Source organism: Rana temporaria, chromosome 7 (genome assembly GCF_905171775.1).
Source record: "Rana temporaria chromosome 7, aRanTem1.1, whole genome shotgun sequence".
Classification (NCBI taxonomy): domain Eukaryota; kingdom Metazoa; phylum Chordata; class Amphibia; order Anura; family Ranidae; genus Rana; species Rana temporaria.
In genome coordinates this window covers 53,647,557-53,673,294 of record NC_053495.1, presented here as the reverse complement: position 1 = coordinate 53,673,294, position 25,738 = coordinate 53,647,557, and the positions used below count along the sequence as shown (strand labels likewise).

Genomic DNA, 25,738 nt, shown 5'->3' with positions numbered 1-25,738 from the left:
AAAAAAAAAATCACTTAAAAAACAGGTGTTAGGAGACGGCTATAGCACTTTCTGAATGGCTATCAGCTGTTGCTATACAACCCTCTTAAAAGCAATCCACCGCAGATCACTTTTCAGAGAACTTAAAGCATTACCACTAATGTGAGAAGGCCTAAGAGAAATCTTGGAGAGCCAGGAATGAGCCAGTGACTCATGGGCCTTGTTTTTTGACCTGGGCCACCCATTCTAGAGAGTCAAGGTCTGTAATTAGTCTAAAGTGACATCCTAGTGATAGATCACAAAGCCTCCAATGTCCACTCTTGTGCTACAATGCTAGTCATTTTGGCGGACATCATTTTTTGACTCAAAACACTACCATCTGTTCTTCTACACTCACCACCTGTGACAAAATAGCTCCCAGACCTAAACTGGAAGCCTAAAGCCCTGTACACACGATCGGATATCTGATGGAATCTAATCCAATGGATTTTTTAGTCGGATATCCAATCAAGCTGACTTTCACCAGTCTTGCCTACACACCATCAGTCAAAAATCCGACCATGTCCAACGCGGTGACGTAAAACACTACGACGTGCTGAGAAAAATTAAGTTCAATGCTTCCGAGCATGCGTCGACTTGATTCTGAGCATGCGTGGATTTTTGACCGATGGACTTCTACACAGACGATCGTTTTTTTCTATTGGTTTTTTTATTCATAGGAAAATTTTAAAACATGTTCTATTTTTTTCACAGATGGAAAACAAACCATCGGTCTGTTTTCTTTAGACAACCCGATCGTGTGTACAGGGCTTCAGTCTGGAAAGGGTTTTGTGCTAAAGGGCCTATTTCAGATACCCAAGTTACATCCCATAGTATTTTTCTAATTTGTGAAATCCTGTCAAAATTGCTGCGAAGTTGGCATAATTTTAAATGAACCATCTATAGTATCCTACAATGCCTAAGTAAGTGCTAGGTAAGCTTCTTGTTCATGGGAGCAAGAACTACATCCATGACTCTTTCCTGAAGCCAAAGGGGACCATTTGTCACAACAATCCATAAATTATTTAAAGCTGAACTCCAGGCAGATACAAATACACAGATTAATGCAGTTCAGTAATCATGAATACATTCCCATTTTTTTCATGAAAGCAGTGTAAGTACCTGAATTTCACTATGTATTTGTATCTTTCAGGCTCTGCACAGCAGAGCTCAGAAAGCGAGAGTAAGAAACAGCAGAAGGAGTCAATCAGGCATTATAGTGCAAGGAGCAGGGATGACCCATCCCCTAAGGGCAAACAGGCGCTGCCCCCCCCCCCTTATGCATCTATGCATCTGCCCCCTATGAAGGATGCTGGACGTATGAATTCTAACAGACAGGGGGGGGGGGGGTTGATGCACCTATATAAAGCCAGAGGCTCTAATAGGCTTCAAGATAGGGTGGGCTTGGGGTGCAGATAATGCGAACAAGCCCACCCAGGTGTGTTACAATAACTAATAAATATTCGCTATTTGTAACACTGAACCTCCTCCCAGCCAATCAGGAAGCGGGTCTTGAGACCCGTCACCCGATTAGTTTAACGAACAGGCGATCCTATTGGACACCCAGGAGGAGGGGGAGGAGCCACATGGCAGAAGCAGCTGTGATGGAGAAGAAGATGCAAGAGCTGCTGCCAGCTACCTGCCACCTGGATGGGGTAAGTGCTGGACCAACTTAGAAGAGAAGGGTTCCCCCAGGGTGGGCCTATAGGCAGCAGATAAAACAGTAGAGGTAGGTATAAATAGTATTTATTACCGATGATCTTGGATGGCAACAATGAGTTGAAAGGTTACATTAGAACATGGGTCTTCAAACTACGGCCCTCCAGTTGTTCAGGAACTACAATTCCCATCATGCCTAGTCATGTCTGTGAATATCAGTGTGCTACAATGCCTCATGGGATGTGTAGTTCTACAACAGCTGGAGGGCCATAGTTTGAGGATCCCTGCATTAGAACAATTGTGCAAGTTAAACGAATCACATTCCTTGATACAGTAAACATGGATGATAATACATATTACAGTTTCATATAGTATACAATGTTGAGCCCCGACGCGTTTCGACCAATAGGGTCTCTTCAGGGGGACAGGGTTTCTAGGAAATAATAATTACATGGGTTCAAAAATGGATGAAAGGACACATGTCAACATACATCACATTAAATTAACTATTGCAATAGGTTAGCCATAGTGTTATAGTTACCACGAGATCAAGGAATCAGTTGTCTATGAGGCCGTTGGATAGTCCGGAAGGGCGCAGACTGCCCCCATCCACCCAGTGGCTGGGGGGCCCATCCTGGAGAGCCTACAAGGAGCCACATTAAGATAGCCCCTGAAGGGCGATGGAGGGGCAGACACCTACGAAAAAACACCCAGGATACCCATGGTTAAAATTTGTATGGGGGTAGGTGATCGCAGAAGGGAGCTGTTGAGGTGACAGCTAAGCCTATAATCACGTAAATGTGTATGTGGTATTGGGATAATGAGTGGGCTAGGCAAAAACTGATTGCCAACATAATGGATGAGGGTCAGAGCATCCTTGGAGGTCCAAATAAGTAAATATATGAATAGGAGAATAATATTAAATAATTATAGGTATGGTAATAATTAGAGTAAGTGGATATGCGTACACAAGAAAGAACATTTGGCTTTGTTTGAGAATTTTCGTACAATTTAATACCATTGTCGGTTACATCATGATACGCAGCTTCAATCTTTCGGCCGATTTTCTCATAATGCGTACCCTCTTTAGGCACGAATGATTTTTTCACTAGTAGTTTGCTTTTTTATCTTACTCATACTGTTTTTCTTTTTTCAGGATACTACCAATATGCTGCTCCCGCAACTCCATCTAACTGGGGTAATATGTTTCTTGTTCCTAAAGTGAAATTTCAAGTGTAATTAAATAAAATCTATGCTCTCTGTGGGCCGGATTCAGATAGGTTAGCGGATCTTTAAATCCGCGTAACCTATCTGATTTACGATCCGCCGCCGCAAGTTTTTGAGGCGAGTGCTTAATTCAGAAAGCACTTACCTCAAAACTTGCGGCGGCGTATCGTAATTCCCCCGGCAGAATTCAAATTCCGCGGCTAGGGGGAGTTTACTATTTAAATCAGGCGCGTCCCCGCGCCGATCGAACTGCGCATGCGCCGCCGGCTAAATTTCCCAGCGTGCATTGCTCCAAATGACGTCGCTAAGACGTCATTGGTTTCAGCGTGAGCATAACTTGCGTCCAGCTCTTTTCTGAATCGACGTACGCAAACAACGTAAAAATTCAAAACTCGGCGCGGGAACGACTGCCATACTTAACATAAGATACCCCTCACATAGCAGGGGTAACTATACGCCGGAAAAAGTCGAACGCAAGCGACGTAAAAAAAAAACGACGGGCGGGCGTTCGTATCTGAATCGGCGTAAATGCTCATTAGCATATTCGACGCGTAAAAGACACGGAAGCGCCACCTAGCGGCCGGCCTGGAATTGCAGTCTAAGATCCGACGGTGTAAGTCACTTACACCTGTGGGATCTTAGGGATATCTATGCGTAACTGATTCTATGAATCAGTCGCATAGATACGACCGGCCGGCCTTGGAGATATGATGCCGTATCAGGAGATACGCCGTCGTATCTCCTATCTGAATCTGGCCCTGTGTCTTCTACATGAAATTCAAGGATATTTTGAAGTTTGTGTATGTAGCACTACCCCCGTAGGAGCTGCTGGTTTGAATTTGGGCCTGCAGTTACCTTACCACGTTCATCTTATGGGTCCTCCTTTAAGAGTTATTCACAAATGTCTGCACCAACACTTATGCCGCATATACACAACCATTTTTCGGGATGTAAAAAATTACATTTTTAATGGTCTAGAAAAAACGATGTTTTTTTCAACCCGATTATTGTTAAACCGGCCTAGCAAAGCGCGGTGACGTACAACACGTACAATGGCACTAGGGGAAGTTCCATTCGCATAGTGCCACCCTTGGGGCTGCTTTTTCTGATTTCGTGTTAGTAAAAGATGATTTGCGCTTTTCAGTCTGTTACAGCGTGATGAATTTGCTATCTCCATTATGAACGCTAGTTTTACCAGAACGAGCGCTCCCATCTCATAACTTGCTTCTGAGCATGCGTGTTTTTTTCACGTCGTTAAAGCCCACACACGACCATTTTTTACGACGTTAAAAACGACAACGTTAAAGACTACGTGAAAAATTACAGCATGGTTTAAATTTTAAATGCCCATTTTTTACGTCGTGAAAAATGCTCTGGAGCCCACACACAATCGTTTTTAATGACATTAAAAAAAAAAGGAATTTTTTACAACCCGAAAAACGGTCGTGTGTATGCGGCATTAGTCTTTTTTTCTTCCAAGGTTTTATTAAACAAACTGTCAGAGGGATGGGGGGTTAAGGGAGATTCAGGTACCTTGCTTTTCAGATGACTGGTACGTTCTTGGATCCAGAGGACAAACCGTTTCCACACTGGATTCAACAACCACCGGATAGGCCTCTCTCACCGAACTAGCAGCCGGTGCGAAGCTCGTTCAAAAGCCTCTGCCCCAGACTTGATGAGTGCAAACAAGTCATTGCACAGTCCTCTGCCACCGGATTGCGTAACCACACACACACTTTGCAAAAGTTCCAAAGACACAGCTACACAGTACCAGGATCTTTCAGCCAGCCGGCAGCACTGTGAGGTAGATTGGCCAGGATGCGTCCTCCAATTGAATCCCCAATTGTTCGGCTTCTTCCCGCAGGCAAGACAGCAAAGGACCACCCCTGGACCAGTAGGCCCCAGAAACTCCTGGGCCTACTCTCAGTAGTGGAGCCTCGGACCAGCAGGCCCCAAGGCCGGAAAAAAGCTGCTAGCACATCCCTGAGGCCAGGAGGGCAATCAGGTCAGGATCGGAAGACGACTCCAGAACAGTTTCTGTCCCTTAAGTACCCTCTCCCAGAATGTACAGTGACGGGGACCATGCCAACTGAGCTGCTTCTGGGAAAAAATACTCAATGCACCCAACCCGCTGCGTTTCCAACCTTGACCCCTGGTGACAGCGACACCCACAGTCAAGTAGAAAATGTGCAACGTAGATGAACTGGAACAGAAACCAATAATATGACATAATCATTCTGAGCTAAACTACAGCTCAGATAACTTAAATTTACAAATAGCGCCTACCCAACAGGAGCAGGGCGCTACATGTAGATGACAGTTTCCTATCTGCTTTTGTTCTGTAGGTATTCTATTGACCCCAAGGCTATGGCATTAAACTTTCTGGAAAAGAGTGCAAAGTGGCAGAGTTGAACTGTTATAATGATATGATAAGTCCTGGTGTAGTAACGAGGAACAACCCTGTCCTCCCTTTAGAATATGCGAATGCCTCACCAAAGATAAAACTCTTAGGTTCTTTAACACGTGCGATTGCGGGGCAATAAAACCAGTCAGTTGAGCCTCTTAAGCTGCAAAGGCAGCCACGTGGGGTTGTGTACATATTGCTCCTCCAATGCTTTGCCTTGTGGCAAGAATGATACCCCTTGCATTCAGTGGGCAATAGTGCCTGATGTACATGACCTGTTCAAGTGAAGTGAAGATTTAGTAGAGGTGACATAATGCCTCTCAGCTACCTGTCAGGGGTCCTCTGAAAAGTGATCCACTGTGGATCGCTCTTCAGAGGGCAATACTAATCAAATCAAGCCCATAGTTCAGAACATTGCTGGGAATGCCTTTAATTTGACAGTAATTGTACAGCTACTATGGTTGCAGGGAAAACAAATAGAAAGATAATTTTAATAACACTTGCAAATGGCCCTTTATACTGTATTATAACACTTTTTAAATGTGGAAATGTACTTATTTGGGGCCCCAGAGTACTTGCCATAATATGAAAACATGCACAACACATTTGCAAATTATGACAGACTTCCTCCAGAGATGTGAGCCCCGCACTTTCCCTAGCTGCTCTGTTGCCACCACTCCCATCTTCCCCTGGGCCTGGAGACCTCTGTCTTCTCCATTGCTCAATCATGGATGATGTAACTCCTGCATAAGGCCCCTTTCACACTGGGGCGGGATGTGCGGTGGCGGTATAGCGTCGCTATTTTTAGAGGTGCTATACCGTCGGAATTGCTGCGGTATTAACCCCCACTAGCGGCCGAAAAAGCGTTAATACCGCTGGCAATGCGCCTCAGTCATAGCACAGGTACTGAAGAAACGAGCGGGCCGTTTCTTCAATGCACATGCATCGATGACGTCGGCCGCAGCGCATATAGTGAATATCTCCTAAACTGTGCAAGTTTAGTAGATTTTTACAGTACCTACAGGTAGCCTTATAATAGCAGGTGGTGTAACAGAGTTTACAACCACTTTTAAGGTAAAAAAAACAGGCTTTAGAACCAAGTTAAATATTCTATTTCCATATGTTTGTGAATGTTTTCTTAAGAATGGTTAGATGTCTTCATGGAAAAAAATCTCACACTTTCAGAAAAATCATAGTTCAAATGTCTCCTATTGCCCTGACCATTAAATCTATGACCAGCAAAATCATTCCAGAAAGACTGGGTGGGTTAACAGGGGGCCTAGGAGCCTCTTGCTGTAATCTGGTGGGCTATTTTGGCTAAACAATTTTTACATACTATTTCTTTTGTTTTTACAGTTGACTCAGATCCTCATTTTGTTATAAAAGTCCAACAAAAGAATGATGCTTTGTGCTTTAATATACAAGAGGAACCTGGAGTGGTACTGAATCTTATTGAAGACAAAGAGCTAGGTATAGTGTGTTATTCCCATATACTCAACCACACACATAGGTAAATGAGAGCCAGTATTTGAAATAGAATCCAGTAATATGGACAAACCTAATCAGATTTTGACAAACATACGTTTTCAACTATGTCAGGTAAGGCCTCACAGCAAAAAACAAAACAAAAAAAAAATTCTGACTTCCAGGAGGCATTTTAAAGAAAAGAATGCGGCAATGTGTTGTCAGCCACAGGAACTGTGTATGTGGTATCGCCTCTATGGTGCCTTATATATAAAACAGACATTAGATGAGCCAACTAACAAAGATAGGTGTAAAACACTTAAAGGGGTTGGAAAGGTTTGTTTTTTATTTTCTAAATAGGTTCCTTTAACCACTTAAGGACCGCCTCCTGCACATATACGTCGGCATAATGGCACGGCTGGGCACATGCACGTACAGGTACGTGCTGTGCTATTGTCCAGCTGTGGGTCACTGGTGCGCGCCAGCGGCGCGCGCCCGCGACCCGGTCCGAAGCTCCGGGACCGCGGGACCCGATCGCCGCTGGAGTCCCGCGTTCGGTCCCCGGAGCTGAAGAACGGGGAGAGCTGTGTGTAAACACAGCTTCCCTGTTCTTCACTGTGACTTCGTCATCGATCGTGTGATCCCTTTTATAGGGAGACACAATCGATAACGTCACACCTACAGCCACACACCCCTACAGTTAGAAACACATATTAGGTCATACATAGCCCCTTCAGCGCTCCCTTGTGGTTAACTCCCAAACTGCAATTGTCATTTTCACAGTAAACAATGCATTTTAAATGCATTTTTTGCTGTGAAAATGACAATGGTCCCAAAAATGTGTCAAAATTGTCCGAAGTGTCCGCCATAATGTTGCAGTCACGAAAAAAAATCGCTGATCGCTGCCATTAGTAGTAAAAAATTTTTTTTTTAGAAAAATGCAATAAAACTATCCCCTATTTTGTAAACGCTATACATTTTGCACAAACCAACCGATAAACGCTTATTGCGATTTTTTTTAACCAAATATAGGTAGAAGAATACGTATTGGCCTAAACTGAGGAAAAAAACATTTTTTAATATATATTTTTGAGGGATATTTATTAAAGCAAAAAGTTTAAAATATTGAATTTTTTTCAAAATTGTCGCTCTATTTTTGTTTATAGCGCAAAAAATAAAAACCGCAGAGGTGATCAAATACCACCAAAAAAAAGCTCTATTTGTGGGGAAAAAAGGACGCCAATTTTGTTTGGGAACCACGTCGCACGACCGCACAATTGTCTGTTAAAGCGACGCAGTGCCGAATCGCAAAACCTGGCCAGGTCCTTTAGCTGCCTAAAGATCAGGGCCTTAAGTGGTTAAAGGAACCTATTTAGAAAATAAAAAACGAACCTTTACAACCCATTTAAAGCGGTGGTTCACCCTAAAAAAATAAATGTTTTTCTGCCATGCCATCCAGCATACTAGCGCGAGCTACAGTATGCCTTTATTTTATTTTTTTGCGCCGTACTCAGTTTAATCCCGTAGTTACGTTTCAGACTCCCCTCGGGGAATGGGCGTTCCTATGCAGAGGGGAACATGATTGACGGCCGGCTATGGCGCATCACGCTTCCCGAAAATAGCCGAAATAGGACTTGGCTCTTCACGGCGCCTGCGCAGTCAGCTCCTAGTCTGTGCGCAGGCACTGTATAGCGCTGTGAAGAGCCGAGTCCCACTCCGGCTATTTTCGGGAAGCGTGACGCGCCATAGCCGGCCGTCAATCATGTTCCCCTCTGCATAGGAACACCTACTCCCTGCGGGGAGTCTGAAACTTAACTACGGGATTAAACTGTGAGTACGGCGCAAAAAAATAAAATAAAGGCATACTGTAGCTCACGCTAGTATGCTGGATTCCATGGTAGAAACTTGTTTTTTAGGGTGAACCACCGCTTTAAGTACTAGTATTGCATGATCTGCTAACCACCAGGCTCATCCTGGTCAAAGAAAGATCCAAGAGGCCTAAACATCCCAGCAAACAGATCAGTTATGGATTGACTCATGGCTTGGCCACACTTACCTATTGAAGTAACACATATGCCTGCTTTGTCGCTGTTAACAACTTCTGCTCTCTTTCTCTAGGAATTGCAGTTAATGGGGAACTTGCTGGAAAAAAGAAAGAAGAGAACAGTGTGATATCACATGAGACATATTTTGGAAGACTGGGCATTGTAAACAAAAAAAATATGCTGAGAATTGAGGTGACCACTGAGACTATCACTATCATGCAGGGTAAAATCACCAAAATGTTCACATGGGAAAAGAAAGCATCTGTCAAAAAACAAGGGTAAACAACTCAAATTTACAATGATCAATTCCATAAATGAACATGTTTTTCTGAAACAATAGAAGTTCTGCGCAACTAGGCAAGTCCTACAGGGTCAGGGTTCCCCACTGCTGTACAGCCAGGTGCATACAGTGCCTTAATAAATGTATTCATACCCCTTGAAATTTTCCACATTTTGTCATGTTTACAATCAAAAACGTAAATGTATTTATTGGGATTTTATGTGATAGCCCAACACAAAGTGACACAATTGTGAAGTGGAACCAAAAGAGTAAATGGTTTTCAAATTGTTTTACAAATGAATATCTGAAAAGTGTGGCGTGCATTTGTATTCACCCCCCCCCCCCCCGAGTCTATACTTTGTAGAACAACCTTACGCTGCAATTACAGCTGCAAATCTTTTTGGCAATGTCTCTACCAGTTTTGCACATCTAGAAAGTGAAATTTTTGCCCATTCTTCTCTGCAAAATAGTTCAAGCTCTGTCAGATTGGATGGAGAGTATTGCCTCATACACACGTACGGTTTTCTCTGCAAGAAAGCTGCTGGGAGAGCTTTTTGCAGAGGAAAACGTGCTTGTTCATGGTTTTCTCGTTGGGAAAACTGCCGGGAATCTCAAGGAGAAAAATAGAGAACCTGCTTTTCTCGTCTGGATTCTTTGCAGTGATTTCCTGCCAAGAAACCCGTGTATGCTTACCTGCCCCCGGTAAGCCTGCGCATGCTCGATGAGACTTTGACGCATGCACGGTAGCTTACAAGCCATAGTGTAGGGTGTAGCAAGATGGTGGCGATGGCATCGAATGTGACGAGCGCATGCTCGTCTTAGTCGATGATGTCACCGCGTTCTTGCCATTCAAAAGAACAGAGGTTGGCCAATTATGACTCTCGCAGCAGAGCTTTGGCCAATCATCAGACATCAATGCACTGCGATCTCGCAGTGCATTATGGGGCTTGCATTTTGAGCTTATCCCTAGCTGGGACCCTCATCAATACTCCAAGCAGCTCCTCCTAGACTCCACCCTCTACTTCTGGAAGCTTCTCCAAGGTTCCAGAAAGCAGGGGGAATGACCAGAGATGCTGGCTCCTGAGTCGTCCAGCCTCCCTGAGTCTCTCATCCCTGACCCATATTCAACCCAGGCCTGTCTCTCAGCCAGGCCAAATTTTCCTACATTGACAACTAACTATGTACACTTAATCTAGCACACTTGAGAGAGCTACAAATAAATCAACTTCAGTGTGCACAATAAATTATCTGTTCATTTTCTGTAGTTTTCTCATACACTCATTATTTTTTTTTAGGTTGAATTTGGTAATCAACAAGAAAGCAAATGTGACATTTACATTTGGAGAAGGAGCGACATTTGTTATAATTTTACATAAAGCTCCAAAAGATCACCCTCTCCACAGAGATTTCTTGGGCTTCTACACTCTGGATGATCACATGTTTTCTACAGAGGTTCATGGGCTCTTAGGTAAGAGATTTATTTTCACACATTGTTTGAATTAAAGTGGTTGTAAACCCTTGTGACTGGCCTCAGGTAAAACACAGAGATTAAACAAATCCTCCTACATAAGTTGTACCTGTTTATCTTCCGTCTTCTCTTCTGATCAGGATCTGATTGGAGGGAAGGGACACACGCCCCTTCACACAACACATTGAAACAGAGCTGAAGCTGTCAATCACAGGCTGTGTGCTGGAGGTCCCTCAACATCGCCTTTTTTTCTTTTGGTGTCAAGTGATCAAACCATGATTATGGCTACAGCTGCAGCCATGATTCTGGCTTTACTCTTTCAGCTGACAATCAGATTTCAGGTAAAAGTGATCTGAGCGGCTTTTCAGCTGCTTGATCACTTTTTCGGTGATTGGAAGCCCCCCCTCTTGCCGCCACCCACCGCAGTTCCCGGGCTCTCCCATTCTACTGTGAAGCCCTACACTACAAGCAGTCTGATAATCTGCCCGCAGAGGAGATGGAGGAACATTCTTTCCCCCATCTAATTTGTGACTTATGAAGTCAAAAGCAATGAGGATTTTGTCACCTCCAGTTAAAATACTCTCTTAACCTGTTTTTTACAGCTAGGGTAGCATCTGATCAAACACATCTATGTTTTACCAGATGCTTTGAGGAGGGATCAGATGCCAGGGGTCTAATAGACCTCTGATCTCTCCTTAAACAGTACGTTCCACTACCCAAAGCTATCACAAGGTCACCCCTTAGGATAGCGATAAAGTTACATTTAAAAAAGTGTAATTTTTTTTAATTAAAATAAATAAAAATAATAAAAAAGACGTAAAAGCCCTCTGTCCCCCCATGCTCGCACACAAAAGCACATGTAAACGGTGACTGCACCACACATGTGAGGTATCACTGTGAACACCGTAGTGAGAGCAATAATTCTAGGACCATGTTCAACTCTAAACTGACAACCTGTAAAGGCTTTTAAATTGTAACCACTTGACAGTTTTAGGTAATGTAGTTTGTCTCCATTTCACAGGCGTGCACAAATTAAAATCGGGACATGTATTGTATCTATTTACTTGATGCAACATCATATTTTACATTTTACCACAAAATTGGGTATTAAATTGTGTTTTTGTGCACTAAAATGTATTCAAGTGAGTTTTTTCCTAAAAATTTGCTCTTGATAAACACCTGCGCAAATATCATGTGATTTAAAAAAAAAATACAACCACCATTTTGTTTTCTAGTTCCTTTGCTTTCAGAAAATATAGAATGTTTTCTAGCAAAAAATGCAGATTTAAAAATGTATGTAAAAAATTACAAAATGCACTGGATGGCAAGCGGTCGAAACCCCTGACAGGTCATTTTTTCCCATCTGTGTACCATCATGGATATTTTCCTTCACTTTCTGTCCCAAAGATGCAAAAAGATGTAAAAGGAAATAGCCCAAAGTGAGAAGAATTTCTCTCTAAAGGCCCGTACACACAATCGGATTTTACGACAATAATTGTCTGATGGACGTGTTGTGTCGGATAATCTGACCGTGTGTATGCTCCATCAGACAATTGTTGGCGGTTCAGGCTCACCAACTGTCTGACAATAAATGTGTTACGTCGGATTATCCGAACCAATGCTAACCATTAGACAACATTAGCAGAGGTTGCCCAAAGGGTGGCGCTAGAGAGCAGAAAAACCATGTTGTTTCCAGAATGTTGGCTGAAAAAGTTGTGCCATCTGTATGAATACCAAGTTCACGGCCAACTCCCTTCGGACAAAAATTCACGAATTTGTCCGATGGAAGTCCGATCGTGTGTATGAGGCCTTAGACATATATTTCTATTGATAGATTGAACCTAACCTCTTGCTATCTGAAAAGCTCCAAGATTTTGTAGAACTCCCCTTATACCCTCAATGAAAATGGTCACCAGTACAAATAGAAGGGTGACATTCCCATATGGGGACACCATCAGCAACAAAAACTTGAAAGAGGGTCTAGCCATCCCCCACTTTATGCAGAATAAAAAAAAGTTTCATAGTCCAGAGATATACATGAATCCAGCATAAAGAAAGCTTGCTATACTGTATACATTATGTAATGTATGTATAGGTTTAGTAATACTAACTGTGCAATATCTTATTTTCTTTCAAGGACAATTCTTTCATGGCATTGATTATGAAATATCCAATATTCATGAAACCCATATTCCCAACAAACCAGATGCAACAATGAAAGTTAAGAATAAGATCCTTACAGTGACAAGGTAGAGGATGGATTTCTATTTTATATGACACTGTTATAAATAAAAAATTTAGTCCACCCAAAAGTGATATTTTAGTTATAGGTGGAGTCTGGTGGGAGGTGAATCCGCCACCAACTTCTTATATGTTTTGAACATACTAATTTCAAGATCTCCTTGTCCTGATTCCCACTTCATTCCTGTCCATATGGGATTTTTTGTGCGTTTCATCTTTTCCTCTTACATTCCTTTAATTTAAAGGATAAGTTCACCTTTGAACCCATTATTAGGGTTGAATATTTAACATGTTCCCACTCCTGCAGTCTCTCCTGGGTGACGGGTCCCCTCTTCTACTTGTGACAGTGGGCTGGGGATCTTCTCCCCACAACACATGTCACAATTTTAAAAGAATACAGCTCTGCCCACACAGCTGTGTCAATCATTCACAGATTTCTGTGAATGAATGCAGCTGACAGCTTGTAGTTCTCAATGAACTTCCAGGGGACTGGTGAGTGCTCTAGTAGTTCATTGATCACCTTCACCTTGATACTTTTTGTGATACTTTTTGCTCAACTGTGGATGACAAGGTTTATAATATTACCTCTTTTTTTTTAAATTGGAACACTACATATGTAATTTACTTAATAACTTGTAAAACCTGTCAGATCCAGTACATGGGGCGTACAACTAGGAAGCGTAGGGACCTCTTTTATGAGCATCTCTATAGTATAGAGCAGGGGTCTCCAAACATTCTAAACAAAGGGCTGGTTTATTGTCCTTCAGACTCTTGGAGGGCCGGACTTTGGCCAGCGGGAGTGGAAATTTTCCTGACATCATTGTTAGTAAACATCTGGTATTAGGTGGAGGAATAGTGCCCCATTGCTGGTATCATAGGGAGGAATAGTGCACTATTAGTTGTGTCAGTGGGAGAAATGGTGCTCCATTGTCTGTGTCAGATGGCAGAATAGTGTCTCGTATCAGTGGGATAGTGCCCCAAGGGCCGGAAAAGGCAAGCAAATGGCTGCATCTGGCCCTCAGGACGCAGTTTGGAGACCACTGCTTTTAAACCAGGGGTCTCCTAACTTTACACACAGAGGGCCAGTCTACTGTCCTTCAGACTTTGGGAGGGCCGGATTGTGGCCAGCAGGGGTGGAAAATGTCCCGAACCCAGCATCAGTGAGAATAAATATGGCCTCAGGGTTGGTGGTCAGTAGGAGGAGTAGTGCACCATTATTGGTATTAGTAGGAGGAATAGAATCCCATCATTGGTATCAGTGGAAAATATAGTGCCTCATTGCTGGTGTCAGTGGGAGGAATAGTGCCCCAAGGGCCAGATAAAGGCTAGCAAAGGGCCACATCTGGCACTCGGGCCGCAGTTTGGAGACCCCTGGTATAGAGAAACACCTTTCGACCAATATCCTCCGGCATTTCTACAATTGCCATGCAGGAGATTTGTCAGTACAAATTCAGGTTATTGAAGTTAGAGCTCCAAAAAGAGGTGGTGATGTTTTTTAGCTTTTATGCAAGAGAGACATTTTTGGGATGTTTTATTTAAAAACTCGGATCCCACAGAGTATCTCTAAACCATAAGTGGGATATTACGAATTTTTATGAGTAGTTTAGTTTTATATATACAGTATCTCATAAAAGTGGAACCATGTCCTGTGGTCTGATAAGACCAAGAAAAACGTATTTGATTCAGATGGTGTCAAGCATGTGTGGCGGCAACCAAGTGAGGAATACAAAGACAAATGTGTCTTGCCTACAGTCAAACATGGTGGTGGGAGTGTCATGGTCTGGGGCTGCATGAGTGCTGTTGGCTCTGGGGAGCTACAGTTCATTGAGGGAACCATGAATGCCACATGTTGTACTGTAACATACTGAAGCAGATGATCCCATCTCTTTGGAGACTGGGCCAAAGGGCAGTATTCCAACATGATAACAACCCCAAACACACCTCCAAGATTACCACTGCCTTGCTAAAGAAGCTGAGAGTAAAGGTAATAGACTGGCCAAGCATGTCTTTAGACCTGTTGAGCATCTGTGGGGCATCCTCAAACTAAAGGTGCAGGAGCGCAAGGTCTATAACATCCACCAGCTCTGTGATGTCGTCATGGAGGAGTGGAAGAGGACTCCAGTGGCAACCTGTGAAGCTCTGGGGAACTCCATGCCCAAGAGGGTTAAGGCAGCGCTGGAAAATAAAGGTGGCCACACAAAATATTGACACTTTGGACCCAATTTAGACATTTTCACTTAGAGGTGTTCTCACTTTTGTTGCCAGTGGTTTAGACATTAATGTGTTAAGTTATTTTGAGGGTGCAGCAAATTTACACTTTTAATACAAGCTGTACACTCACTACTTTACATTGTAGCAAAGTGTAATTTCTTCAGTGTTGTCACATGAAAAGGTATAATAAAATATTTACAAAAATGTGAGGGGTGTAATCACTTTTGTGAGATACTGTATATATTTTGTTTTGCTGGTTGCAATAAACTTTCCTCTCTCTGCCGGATATTGTAGTGCATCTTTTCTTGGGTGCATTTAACAGTAAGAATTTTGCTGCTAATACACATCTATGTGTATACACAAAGGGCTGGATTCAAGAAGCAATTGCGCCTGTGTAACCATAGTTACACAGGCGCAATTGCTTACTTGCCCCGGCATAACGAATGCTCCTGATTCAGGAACCTCGTTACGCCGACTGCAGCCTAAGATATGCGCGGCATAAGGCTCTTATGCCCGCATATCTTAGGCTGCTTTCTTGCGATGGCCGCTAGGTGGCGTTCCTGTTGTGCTCAGCGTATAGTATGCAAATTGCATACTAACGCCGATTCACAACGTTGCGCGAGCCCTGCGTACGCAGTTTACGTCGTTTCCGTACGGCGTCTTTCGCGTAAGGCTGCCCCTGCTATTAGCAGGGGCAGCCAATGTTGCGTATACCCGTCGTTCCCGCATCGCGAAATTTCAAATTTACGTAGTTTGCGTAAATGATTAGTGAATGGCGCTGGACGCCATTCACGTTCACTTTGAAGCAAATGATGTCCTTGCGACGTCATTTGCCGCAATGCATGTCGGGAAAGTTTCCCGACGGAGCATGCGCTCTACGATCGGCGCAGGAACGCGCCTAATTTAAATGATTCCCGCCCCCTACGGGATCATTTAAATTGCGCGCGCTTACGCCGGGCATTTTGCCGGCGCGCCCACGCAATTTACGGAGCTACTGCTCCGTGAATCAAGGGCAGCGCAGTAAATTTGCGGGGGCGCAGGGCAAAAACGTTGCCCTGCGCCTCCGTAAAAAAAGCGCAAATCTTACTGAATCCAGCCCAAAGTATATACATTCTTCTATATATTTCCAATTTTTCCCATTGCAGACTTCTTCTATATGGTTGTCAGCGCTTCCAATGTATTTGACCGCATATACAGTACATGGGCATTTAGAGTTTTGTGCATTAATGTTTTATGGACTTGAGATCCATTGACCTCAAGTTCATTGTTTGATTTGGTTTTACTGTTTTGTTAAGTTGTTTATTTTATTAAGATTATTGGACTCTTCAGTGTTAAACTATGTATCTAGATTTGTTCTAAAATTGTTTCCAACATTTGTGATGTAAGTGCTAAATGCTTTTATTGGTTTTCTTTATTGCTTTTCTTTCTTTTCTTGTCTTTTAATGTTTTACCAGGAGGGGGTAAGGGCACCAATTAACACAGGTGTAGGCTGCTATATATATGCGCCAAATAAGGCAGTGCCATTGACTACCTTAACCACTAAAGACCCGGACCATTACGCAGGTAAAGGACCTGGCCAGTTTTTGCGATTCGGCACTGCGTCGCTTTAACTGACAATTGCATGGTCGTGCGATGTGGCTCCCAAACAAAATTGGTGTCCTTTTTTCCCACAAATAGAGCTTTCTTTTGGTGGTATTTGATCACCTCTGCGGTTTTTATCTTTTGCGCTATACACAAAAATAGAGCGACAATTTTGAGAAAAAATCTATATTTTTTACTTTTTGCTATAATAAATACCCCCAAAAAAGATATAACAAAAAAAAAAAAAAAAATTCTCAGTTTAGGCCGATACGTATTCTTGTACATATTTTTGGTAAAAAAAATTGCAATAAGCGTTTAACGATTGGTTTGCACAAAATTTATAGCGTTTACAAAATAGGGGATAGTTTTATGGCATTTTTATTAATATTTTTTTTTTTACTACTAATGCCGGCGATCAGCGATTTTATTCGTGACTACGGCATTATGGCGGACACATCGGACAATTTTGATACATTTTTGTGACCATTGTCATTTTCACAGCAAAAATTGCTATAAAAATGCATTGTTTACTGTGAAAATGACAATTGCAGTTTAGGAGTTAACCACTAGGAGGCGCTGTAGGGGTTATGTGTGACCTCATATGTGTTTCTAACTGTAGGGGGGTGGGGCTGGACATGTGACGTCACTAATCGCCTTTCCCTATATCAGGGACCAGACGATCAGTGACATTGCCACTGTGAAGAACGGGAAAGATGTGTTAACACACACCTCTCCCCGTTCTTCAGCTCGTTACCGATCGTGGGACACAAGCGGCGATTGGGTCTGCGGGTCCCGTGGCCACGGAGCTTCGGACCGGGGCGCGCGACCAACGGCTGGGCACTTAAAAGGGGCGTACAGGTACGTGCCTGTGCCCAGCCGTGCTATTCTGCCGACGTAAATGTGCAGGAGGCGGTCCTTCAGTAGTTAATTAAGCACTGTTTCGTGTGAAACGCGTCAACTGTATGTCAAGTCCCTGTGCTGTTTGGTTTCACTGTGATAGCTGACTTAAAATGCTTCAGTGTGAATGCCGACAGAAGGTAATTTCCATTGAAATGTATATTAATGTGTTTTTGTTATTTTAGGGGTGTACAGAGAGATTACAGGAAAGAACGCTACAATGGCAGTGAAGTTGCTTGTTGGTTTGTTCATTCCAATGGAGAAGGGTTGATTGACGGAACACATACAGATTATATTGTGATGGATATCTTCAGCATTGCTGATTAATCCATTGTTTTAAACATTATCCATAGAAACAAGAAGATGCTGAATAATTCATTGCTAATATGTAAATGTATTTTTGTGGGATAAATCATTCCTTGTATAACAGCTGAAAAATGAATAAATCACCAAATCTACTTTCTTGTCTTTGTACTTTGTGCTGTTCTGTGTCAAACTTTCTGTTAGCTGAGTAGCAGTAGCAGTTTTCAAAAAGCTCTCACCACTGAGGACTGGTTCACACTATTGCGGGTTGTTGTGGATGCAGGAATAGCAGTAATTCCTGCACCTGCAACCAACCGCAGTAAAAATGCTATGCTGTTAAAAAATGCTTGGGGCTGCAATTCATTCTTAATGGCACCCCCACACATCACAACCTGCATCTCATTTGTGGGCGCGGGAACTGCAGGGAAATTGCATAATGCTTTGATTTCCCGGCCACTGTGTTTCCAAAATGGTGCATAAACCTTTTTTCTGGTGAAAGCGCAGGCACGTCAGCCCATTCAATTTAATAGGCTGCCATGTCTGTGCAAACATAGACCGCAAACCTGCAATAGTGTGAACAAGGCCTCATTGCAATGTGTCAAAACGGGCCCCCATCGCAACCCCCCTAAGTCTGCAAAAATAATTGATGATTTTACCAGAAATAATTCCTGGTAAGGCAGAAGCTAAGACCCTTCAACAGGAACTTTCTAAGTTTTCTGGGAAGGCCAGAGGAAGACAGAGCCCACTGTACAGAGGATAAAGTGTCCTCATGCCCAATGATGGTGTACAGTGAGCTCACATCCACAGTGATAAGAATGCTAGATGAAGAGCATTTTACCAATTCAATGACCTAATGATATGTTTGGTATCTTTGAGGAATGCATCCGTCTTGGATACCAAGGGTTGAAGGAAGCTATTGATATACTGTCCTATACTGTTGAGGTTTTATTTGCGCTGGTTGATCTACCTTTTCTAGTTCTTCAATCAATATATCACAATTTCAGCTGCATTTATGGATGTTTTTCAGTATTTGGAAAAACATGAGGTGAAGTTGGGGGAAGTGACTGTTCTCTCATAACTCACCTATCAAGCAGGCCAATACAGTACAGACCAAAAGTTTGGACACACCTTCTCATTCAAAGAGTTTTCTTTATTTTCATGACTATGAAAATTGTAGATTCACACTGAAGGCATCAAAACTATGAATTAACACATGTGGAATTATACATAACAAAAAAGTGTGAAACAACTGAAAATATATTTCATATTCTAGGTTCTTCAAAGTAGCCACCTTTTGCTTTTATTACTGCTTGGCACACTCTTGGCATTCTCTTGATGACCTTTAAGAGGTAGTCACCTGGCGCAGCACCCGATCACTCTCCTTCTTGGTCAAATAGCCCTTACACAGCCTGGAGGTGTGTTTGGGGTCATTGTCCTGTTGGAAAATAAATGATGGTCCAACTAAATGCAAACCGGATGGAATAGCATGCCGCTGCAAGATGCTGTGGTAGCCATGCTGGTTCAGTATGCCTTCAATTTTGAATAAATCCCCAACAGTGTCACCAGCAAAGCACCCCCACACCATCACACCTCCTCCTCCATGCTTCACGGTGGGAACCAGGCATGTAGAGTTCATCCGTTCACCTTTTCTGCGTCGCACAAAGACACGGGGGTTGGAACCAAAGATCTCAAGTTTGGACTCATCAGACCAAAGCACAGATTTCCACTGGTCTAATGTCCATTCCTCTTGTTCTTTAGCCCAAACAAGTCTCTTCTGCTTGTTGCCTTTCTTTAGCAGTGGTTTCCTAGCAGATATTCTACCATGAAGGCCTGATTCACACAGTCTCCTCTTACCAGTTCTAGAGATGTGTCTGCTGCAAAAGGTGGCTACTTTGAAGAACCTAGAATATGAAATATATTTTCAGTTTTTTCACACTTTTTTGTTATGTATAATTCCACATGTGTTAATTCATTGTTTTGATGCCTTCAGCGTGAATCTACAATTTTCATAGTCATGAAAATAAAGAAAACTCTTTGAATGAGAAGGTGTGTCCAAACTTTTGGTCTGCACTGTACTCCTTTAGAAAATTGGGTAATATCTTTGAGAAAAGGGTTAAGACATGGTGGGACTGTTGAAAAGTTAAAAAGTATTTAACTGCTAAGCTTATTCTTCGATGTCTTTGGTGGGATGTGCCACCGAATGATGGTCTCATGGATGAGGAATCCATGAAAGAATTATATAGACTTTTTTGTAAGGAAAGGTTTAGAATTACTTGAATATTTTTTTTTTCTCAAAAAAGGATGTTTATTGAATAATATGGTAAAGATACATGGTTACATACATTTTGTCATTTTGTTTTTATCCATCCTCATATAACAGCACACAAAGAAAAAACCTTACAAGACATTTAGCATGCTACACTCTCCCCATACTAGACCAACATATTCCACAATAGTACAGGTAAAGAATAACAATGAACTCTCACACCCCGTGACCCGCTCCAGTGTAAACAATGAATCAATCCCCTGGTCCCCCCTTCCTCCCCCCTGCATGGGGCACCATTACTCTGGTTGAGTACCCTTAATGCAATCTTTCTATATGAGCAGCCTGTCCAGTACCAGCTCAAGTGGGGCCAACCCTCGGGGTATTCAACCAGGGGGCCCATAACGACTCAAACCTTCCCCGCCTCTTCCTATGCTGATAGATATATTTCTCTGCCCGGAGAGTGAATTGCATCTGAGCTATCCATTCCCCTAGCCTAGGGGGTTCCACATCTTTCCAATGGGTAAGAATAAGTTTGCGGGCCTGGAAGAGGGCCCTACCAACAGCTGTTTTCTGATTGTCCTCAAGTGGCAGATCATCTTTAATACCCAATATGCACGCTTTGGGGGTTTGTGGTACCTGGATCATAAACACCTCATTCAGGGTTTTGAGAACCCCCACCCAGTATAGGTGCAGCTTGGGGCACCGCCACATCAGGTGGATGAGGTCTCCACGATCCCTGGCACATCTAGGGCATGTGTCATCATCCACCAGACCCATCCTGTGCAGTCTGGCTGGTGTAAAATGAACCCGCAGAACAATATACAGTTGTGAAAAACGTTGTGCTACATTGAGCGAGGAACCCTTAATAGCTAGCAATGCCTCTTCCCACTGTTCCTCCTCGAAAATGCCCACATCACTTTCCCATGAGGTCACCACCCTAGAGGGGATGCCCGGCAGAAATGCCGACAACAGCATAGCGTAGGCGCTTGAAATAAAGCCCCTGAAACCAGTTATCCCAGTCATAAAGTGGAAGATCGGAGCAGGGGACAAAATCCAAGGGTTGCTCCCTGCCTGGGCCCTGATGGCGTGACTCAACTGCAAATAGTAAAAGTGCATTGCCTGAGGCAGCCCAAACTTCTCCCGGAGCTCCGCAAAAGAAAGCAGACGGCCCCCGGAGAATATATGAACCAAGTGTGTGACCCCATATCTCCTCTAGCGCTCACCACATGTCAAAGACATCAGCTCCTCATAATAGCGATTGTTCCAAATTGGGCTGTGTCCCGCAAAGCCCTCTATGTTCTGTAGCTGTCGAGTTTTATTCCAGACCTTCTGCATTAATGCATACGTGGGGAAGAGTTTATTTGACTTGGCGCATTGTAAAGATTCGAGACCTGTCACCATGTTGTCCATTCCCGTTATGTGCTTCACTATATCCACCACCGGATCACCCAGTCCCCTACTCATGGCTCGAGCAATATGTTGTAATTGAGCTGCAAGGTAGTACAACCAGGGATTTGGGAGCGCAAGCCCTCCCACCTCCTTTGGTTTTTGTAGCTGTTCTAGTTTAATCCTGGGGGGCTTATTAAGCCAAAGAAATGCTCGAAATAGGGAATTGATAATCCTAAAGACTCTGAGGGGGACAACCATGGGAGTGTTATGTAAAATATACAATAACTGCGGCATAAACACCATTTTTGTGAGGTTTACCCTGCCAACTAGGGACATTTTCAATTTCGACCATATTTTAATTTTGTCTCTGATTCTGCCTACTAAGGGAGTAAGGTTAAGAGTGACATATTCGAGAGGCTGAGGGGTAACCCAGACACCCAAATATTTGAATTTAGTCGCCACCGGGATGTTCTGTAGCGTGGGGTCCGACGGATTCGGCGAGTCCAAAAGCATTATTGCGGACTTAGTCCAATTAATCAGTAGGCCAGAATAGGATCCGAAGGTCTGAACCACCGACATCGCCTCGCGGAGGGAACCTGACGTATCGCCCAATAACAACATAGTGTCGTCCGCGTAGAGCATAATCTTTTCATGCGTCGATCCATACTTAAATCCCGTAATCAGAGGGTTGGAACGCACCAGAGCTGCCAACGGTTCTATGGCAACCGCGAACAACAAGGGTGACAGGGGGCACCCCTGCCGGGTCCCCCTATGCAGCAGGAAGGGAGAAGATACTCTGCCCTCCTCCCTAATGACCGCCAAGAGGGAGTCGTACAGGAGCTGCACCCAGGACTGAAACACCGGTCCGAATCCAAATCTAGTCAGTGTCGCCCACAGGTACTGCCATTCTATGCTATCGAAAGCTTTATGGGCATCTAAAGACAACAATGCTCTATTCCCCATATTATCCGTCGACGACTGCATGTTAACGAACAGTCTCCTGAGATTAATAGCTGTGGATCTCTCCGGTATAAATCCTGACTGATCTGTGTGTATAATTGCAGCTATCACCTTATTCAACCTCATTGCTAAGACCTTTGCCAGTATTTTTATATCGCTCTGCAGTAGCGAGATTGGCCTATAGGAGCCAGGATCTAGTGGATCCTTTCCAGGTTTAAGTAGTAGAACTATACTTGCTTGTCTCATGGAGTCCGGGAGCCGCTGTGACTCCCTGCCTGCGTTCAGAGTGTGAAGCAGTTTCGGGAGCACAACATTCCCATACTGTTTGTATACTTCGATCGGGATGCCGTCGTCCCCTGGTGCCTTAGCATTAGGAAAAGAATTAGCCGCCTCTGTCATCTCCTCAATGGTAATAGGAGTCTCAAGGCCTGGGACTCCGTTAAACACGGTAGTTCTATCCCCTGCAGAAAATCCAGAGTCTCCTCCCCAGTGTGTGTTTGCTTCGATTCATACAGCTCAGCGTAGAATCTGACCAGTTCCCTCATCACCCAATCAGGAGTGTTGACTAGTTTTCCTCCCTCTGCCCTAAGAGCTCCAATGGACGGGGACGTCTGCTGTGATTGGACTATCTTGGCCAGGAGTTTGCCCGTCTGTTCCCCCTCTTCGTAGAAAGCCATTTTGGAAAAGAACCGTTTCCTGTCAGCCCTAGAGGCGTCAAGTCTAGTCAATGCGTCCTGTGCTGCTATCCATGCAGAATTACTTGAATTTTTACTCTTACATAAACAAAGGAAAATAAAAAAATTTGGAAGCACAGATTCGTGATATTAAGAATCTCATAGAACTATTTAAGGAGAGTGAAGAATTTTTGAGATTATCAGTTGAGCTTAAAAAAAACTCACTAATTGGGATCTAGATGTCCAAAATAAGAAAAAGAAAAAATACATTAAGGATTTTGATGATTTTAAGAATGGGAATATATTTAAATGGCAGAATACTGGTGCTCCCAGCCAGCTTGTTTTAGACAATATCCCTAATCATACTATTGCTGATTCACCATTACCCACTCAGAGTAGGAATTTCACCTACAGCTATGATTACCCGGAACATGGTCTCACCGCTCAGAGGGATGTCCAAGCATACAGAGGTAACAATGAGAAGGCAAAATGAGGCAGGGGAAGGAGAGGGGAAACCCCAAACCCCCTTAGGAATAATTCCCAATACCAACCTAATTATGATTCACCACATGGGTGGGATAATCACAGGCAGGTCTTAGACCCCCATTATGGTCATCAAAGTAGGGGGAAACCTCATTTCCCCTGGGGGGGGGCAAGTGCCTATTTCCAAGAGATTTGCTCCCTTGCAGCATCATGCGGGAAGTGAAGGAGGGGATTTTTCGGGGGCACAGAGTGGAGCCAGGAGGGGCTCTCTAATGTAACCAGCCAAACCCAGGAGATTGGTGGAGACATCAGTCACAGCAGTCTCCGCAAGGAAATGGCCAACTACGAAAAAGAATGTAAAGAGAGGAATGAGAGGGGGTAGGAGAATACAAAAGACCAAAACCCCAATAGGTGCTGGAATTTACAATCTGAGCAGTTGCTCATTGAGTGATGATGAGATGAGGGTTCTGGATAGGGCACTTAAATTTGCCCCACCCAAAATCTTAATAAATTTCACAAATATTTCCTGTCTAATCCGATTAGACCATCTATAGTAGATGATGGTATTCATTCTAATTTACGTAATAAATCCACATTCAACCCCTTGAATGCTGACAACAAATATCTTGAAGTTTTCAAAAACATGGTGTTTAACGATCTTGATAAAATGAGGATACAGAAAGTGGTTGACCCCCAAAATATCAGGAAAGGTATTGACTCTCTTGAAAAACGGAAGGAAATTATTATACGTCCAGCTGATAAGGGAGGAGGCTTGGTCATTCTGGATAAAACTGATTATCCAAAAACTCACTATACCTATATAAAATGCGTGGACCTTCAAAAATGTGATAGGTAGTCAGTAAATTTTATGCATAATGTATGGCCCTAGAAAGCTTGAAGGCAATCCTTGGATTTTGAACTTTTCTATGTGGCTAGGCTATGAAAAAGTCTTATGCCACGTACACACCATCATTTTTCTTGTCGTTCAAAAACCCGTAGTTTTTCACAACGTGATTCCTCTCCAGGCTGACTTGCATACACACGTTCATGCAAAAAAACATCCGACCAAAGCACGGTGACGTACAACATGTGGTATCAACATGTGGTATCAACATGCCTCACTGTGCCATTACATGCCTCACTGTGCCATCAACATGCCTCACTGTACCATCAACATGCCTTACTGTGCCATCAATATGCCTCACTGTGCCATCAACATGCCTCACTGTGCCATCAACATGCCTCACTGTGCCATCAACATGCCTCACTGTGCCATCCCATGCCTCACTGTGCCGTCAACATGCCTCACTGTGCCATCCCATGCCTCACTGTGCCGTCAACATGCCTCACTGTGCCTTACCTTATTCCTGTACTGTGGGCGTCCATTATTCAAAAGCCGCGCCTCCTCCTCGTGCTGTTCCGTGATAGGCGTCTGTGTTCTGCCTATCACGGAGGTCCTCTCGTCCGAAGCCGAGGATGAGAAGACACCAAACAGAGGCTCTATCACGGAACAGCACAAGGAGCAGGTGCGGATTTTAAATAATGACGCTCCGAGACAGGTACCGGCGTATAAAACTAGTGATGGACGAACATCTGACGGGGGGTTCATGAACGCTAACCGCAAACTTTCTCATATGTTCGCAAACCGCAAGTTCACGGCGGGCCCCATTGACTTTTATGGCAGGAGAACATTAAAAACCTGCAGGTCATATTTGCAGCCACAAAATACTTACTAGCTGTGCACAAATAGTCCCACAACATGGACACTGACCTACCAGAAGTATTAAGCGAAAAACCGTAAACAGAATTAAGTGGCCATTACAGGCCCCAAAAATTATCCGACAGGCGTTCACTTGACAGCAAACAACTTTGTATTCTGTGGCTGGAGGTACATTAAGCTATTCACCAGATACAGAAGTAAGTGTCGGCCAGTACAGGCCCCAAAAATTAGCCAACAGTCGTTCACTTGACAGCAAAAAACTTTGTATTCTGTGGCTGGTGGTACATTAGGCATTCATCGGATACAGAAGTAAGTGCCGCCCATTACAGGCCCCAAAAATTAGCCCACAGGTGTTCACCTGACAGCAAACAACTTTGTATTCTGTGGCTGGAGGTACATTAGGCATTCACAGGATAAATAAGTGCAGGCCCCAAAAATTAGGCATTCA

The 25,738-nt window shown here is 43.4% G+C and overlaps 1 protein-coding gene across 1 annotated transcript in view; it reads left to right on the top strand.

Moving 5' to 3' along the window:
* Window positions 1-17,953, top strand: part of LOC120945305 (inter-alpha-trypsin inhibitor heavy chain H3-like) — a gene marked incomplete at its 5' end in the record, with an annotated part of 91,155 nt that extends 73,202 nt beyond the window's left edge. Inside the window, 6 exon segments of the mRNA XM_040359388.1 lie at window positions 2,834-2,875; window positions 6,665-6,778; window positions 8,891-9,095; window positions 10,393-10,565; window positions 12,703-12,814; window positions 17,681-17,953. Of these exon segments, the coding sequence (XP_040215322.1) occupies window positions 2,834-2,875; window positions 6,665-6,778; window positions 8,891-9,095; window positions 10,393-10,565; window positions 12,703-12,814; window positions 17,681-17,822 (788 nt within the window).
* Between the last annotated feature and the right edge of the window lie 7,785 nt (window positions 17,954-25,738).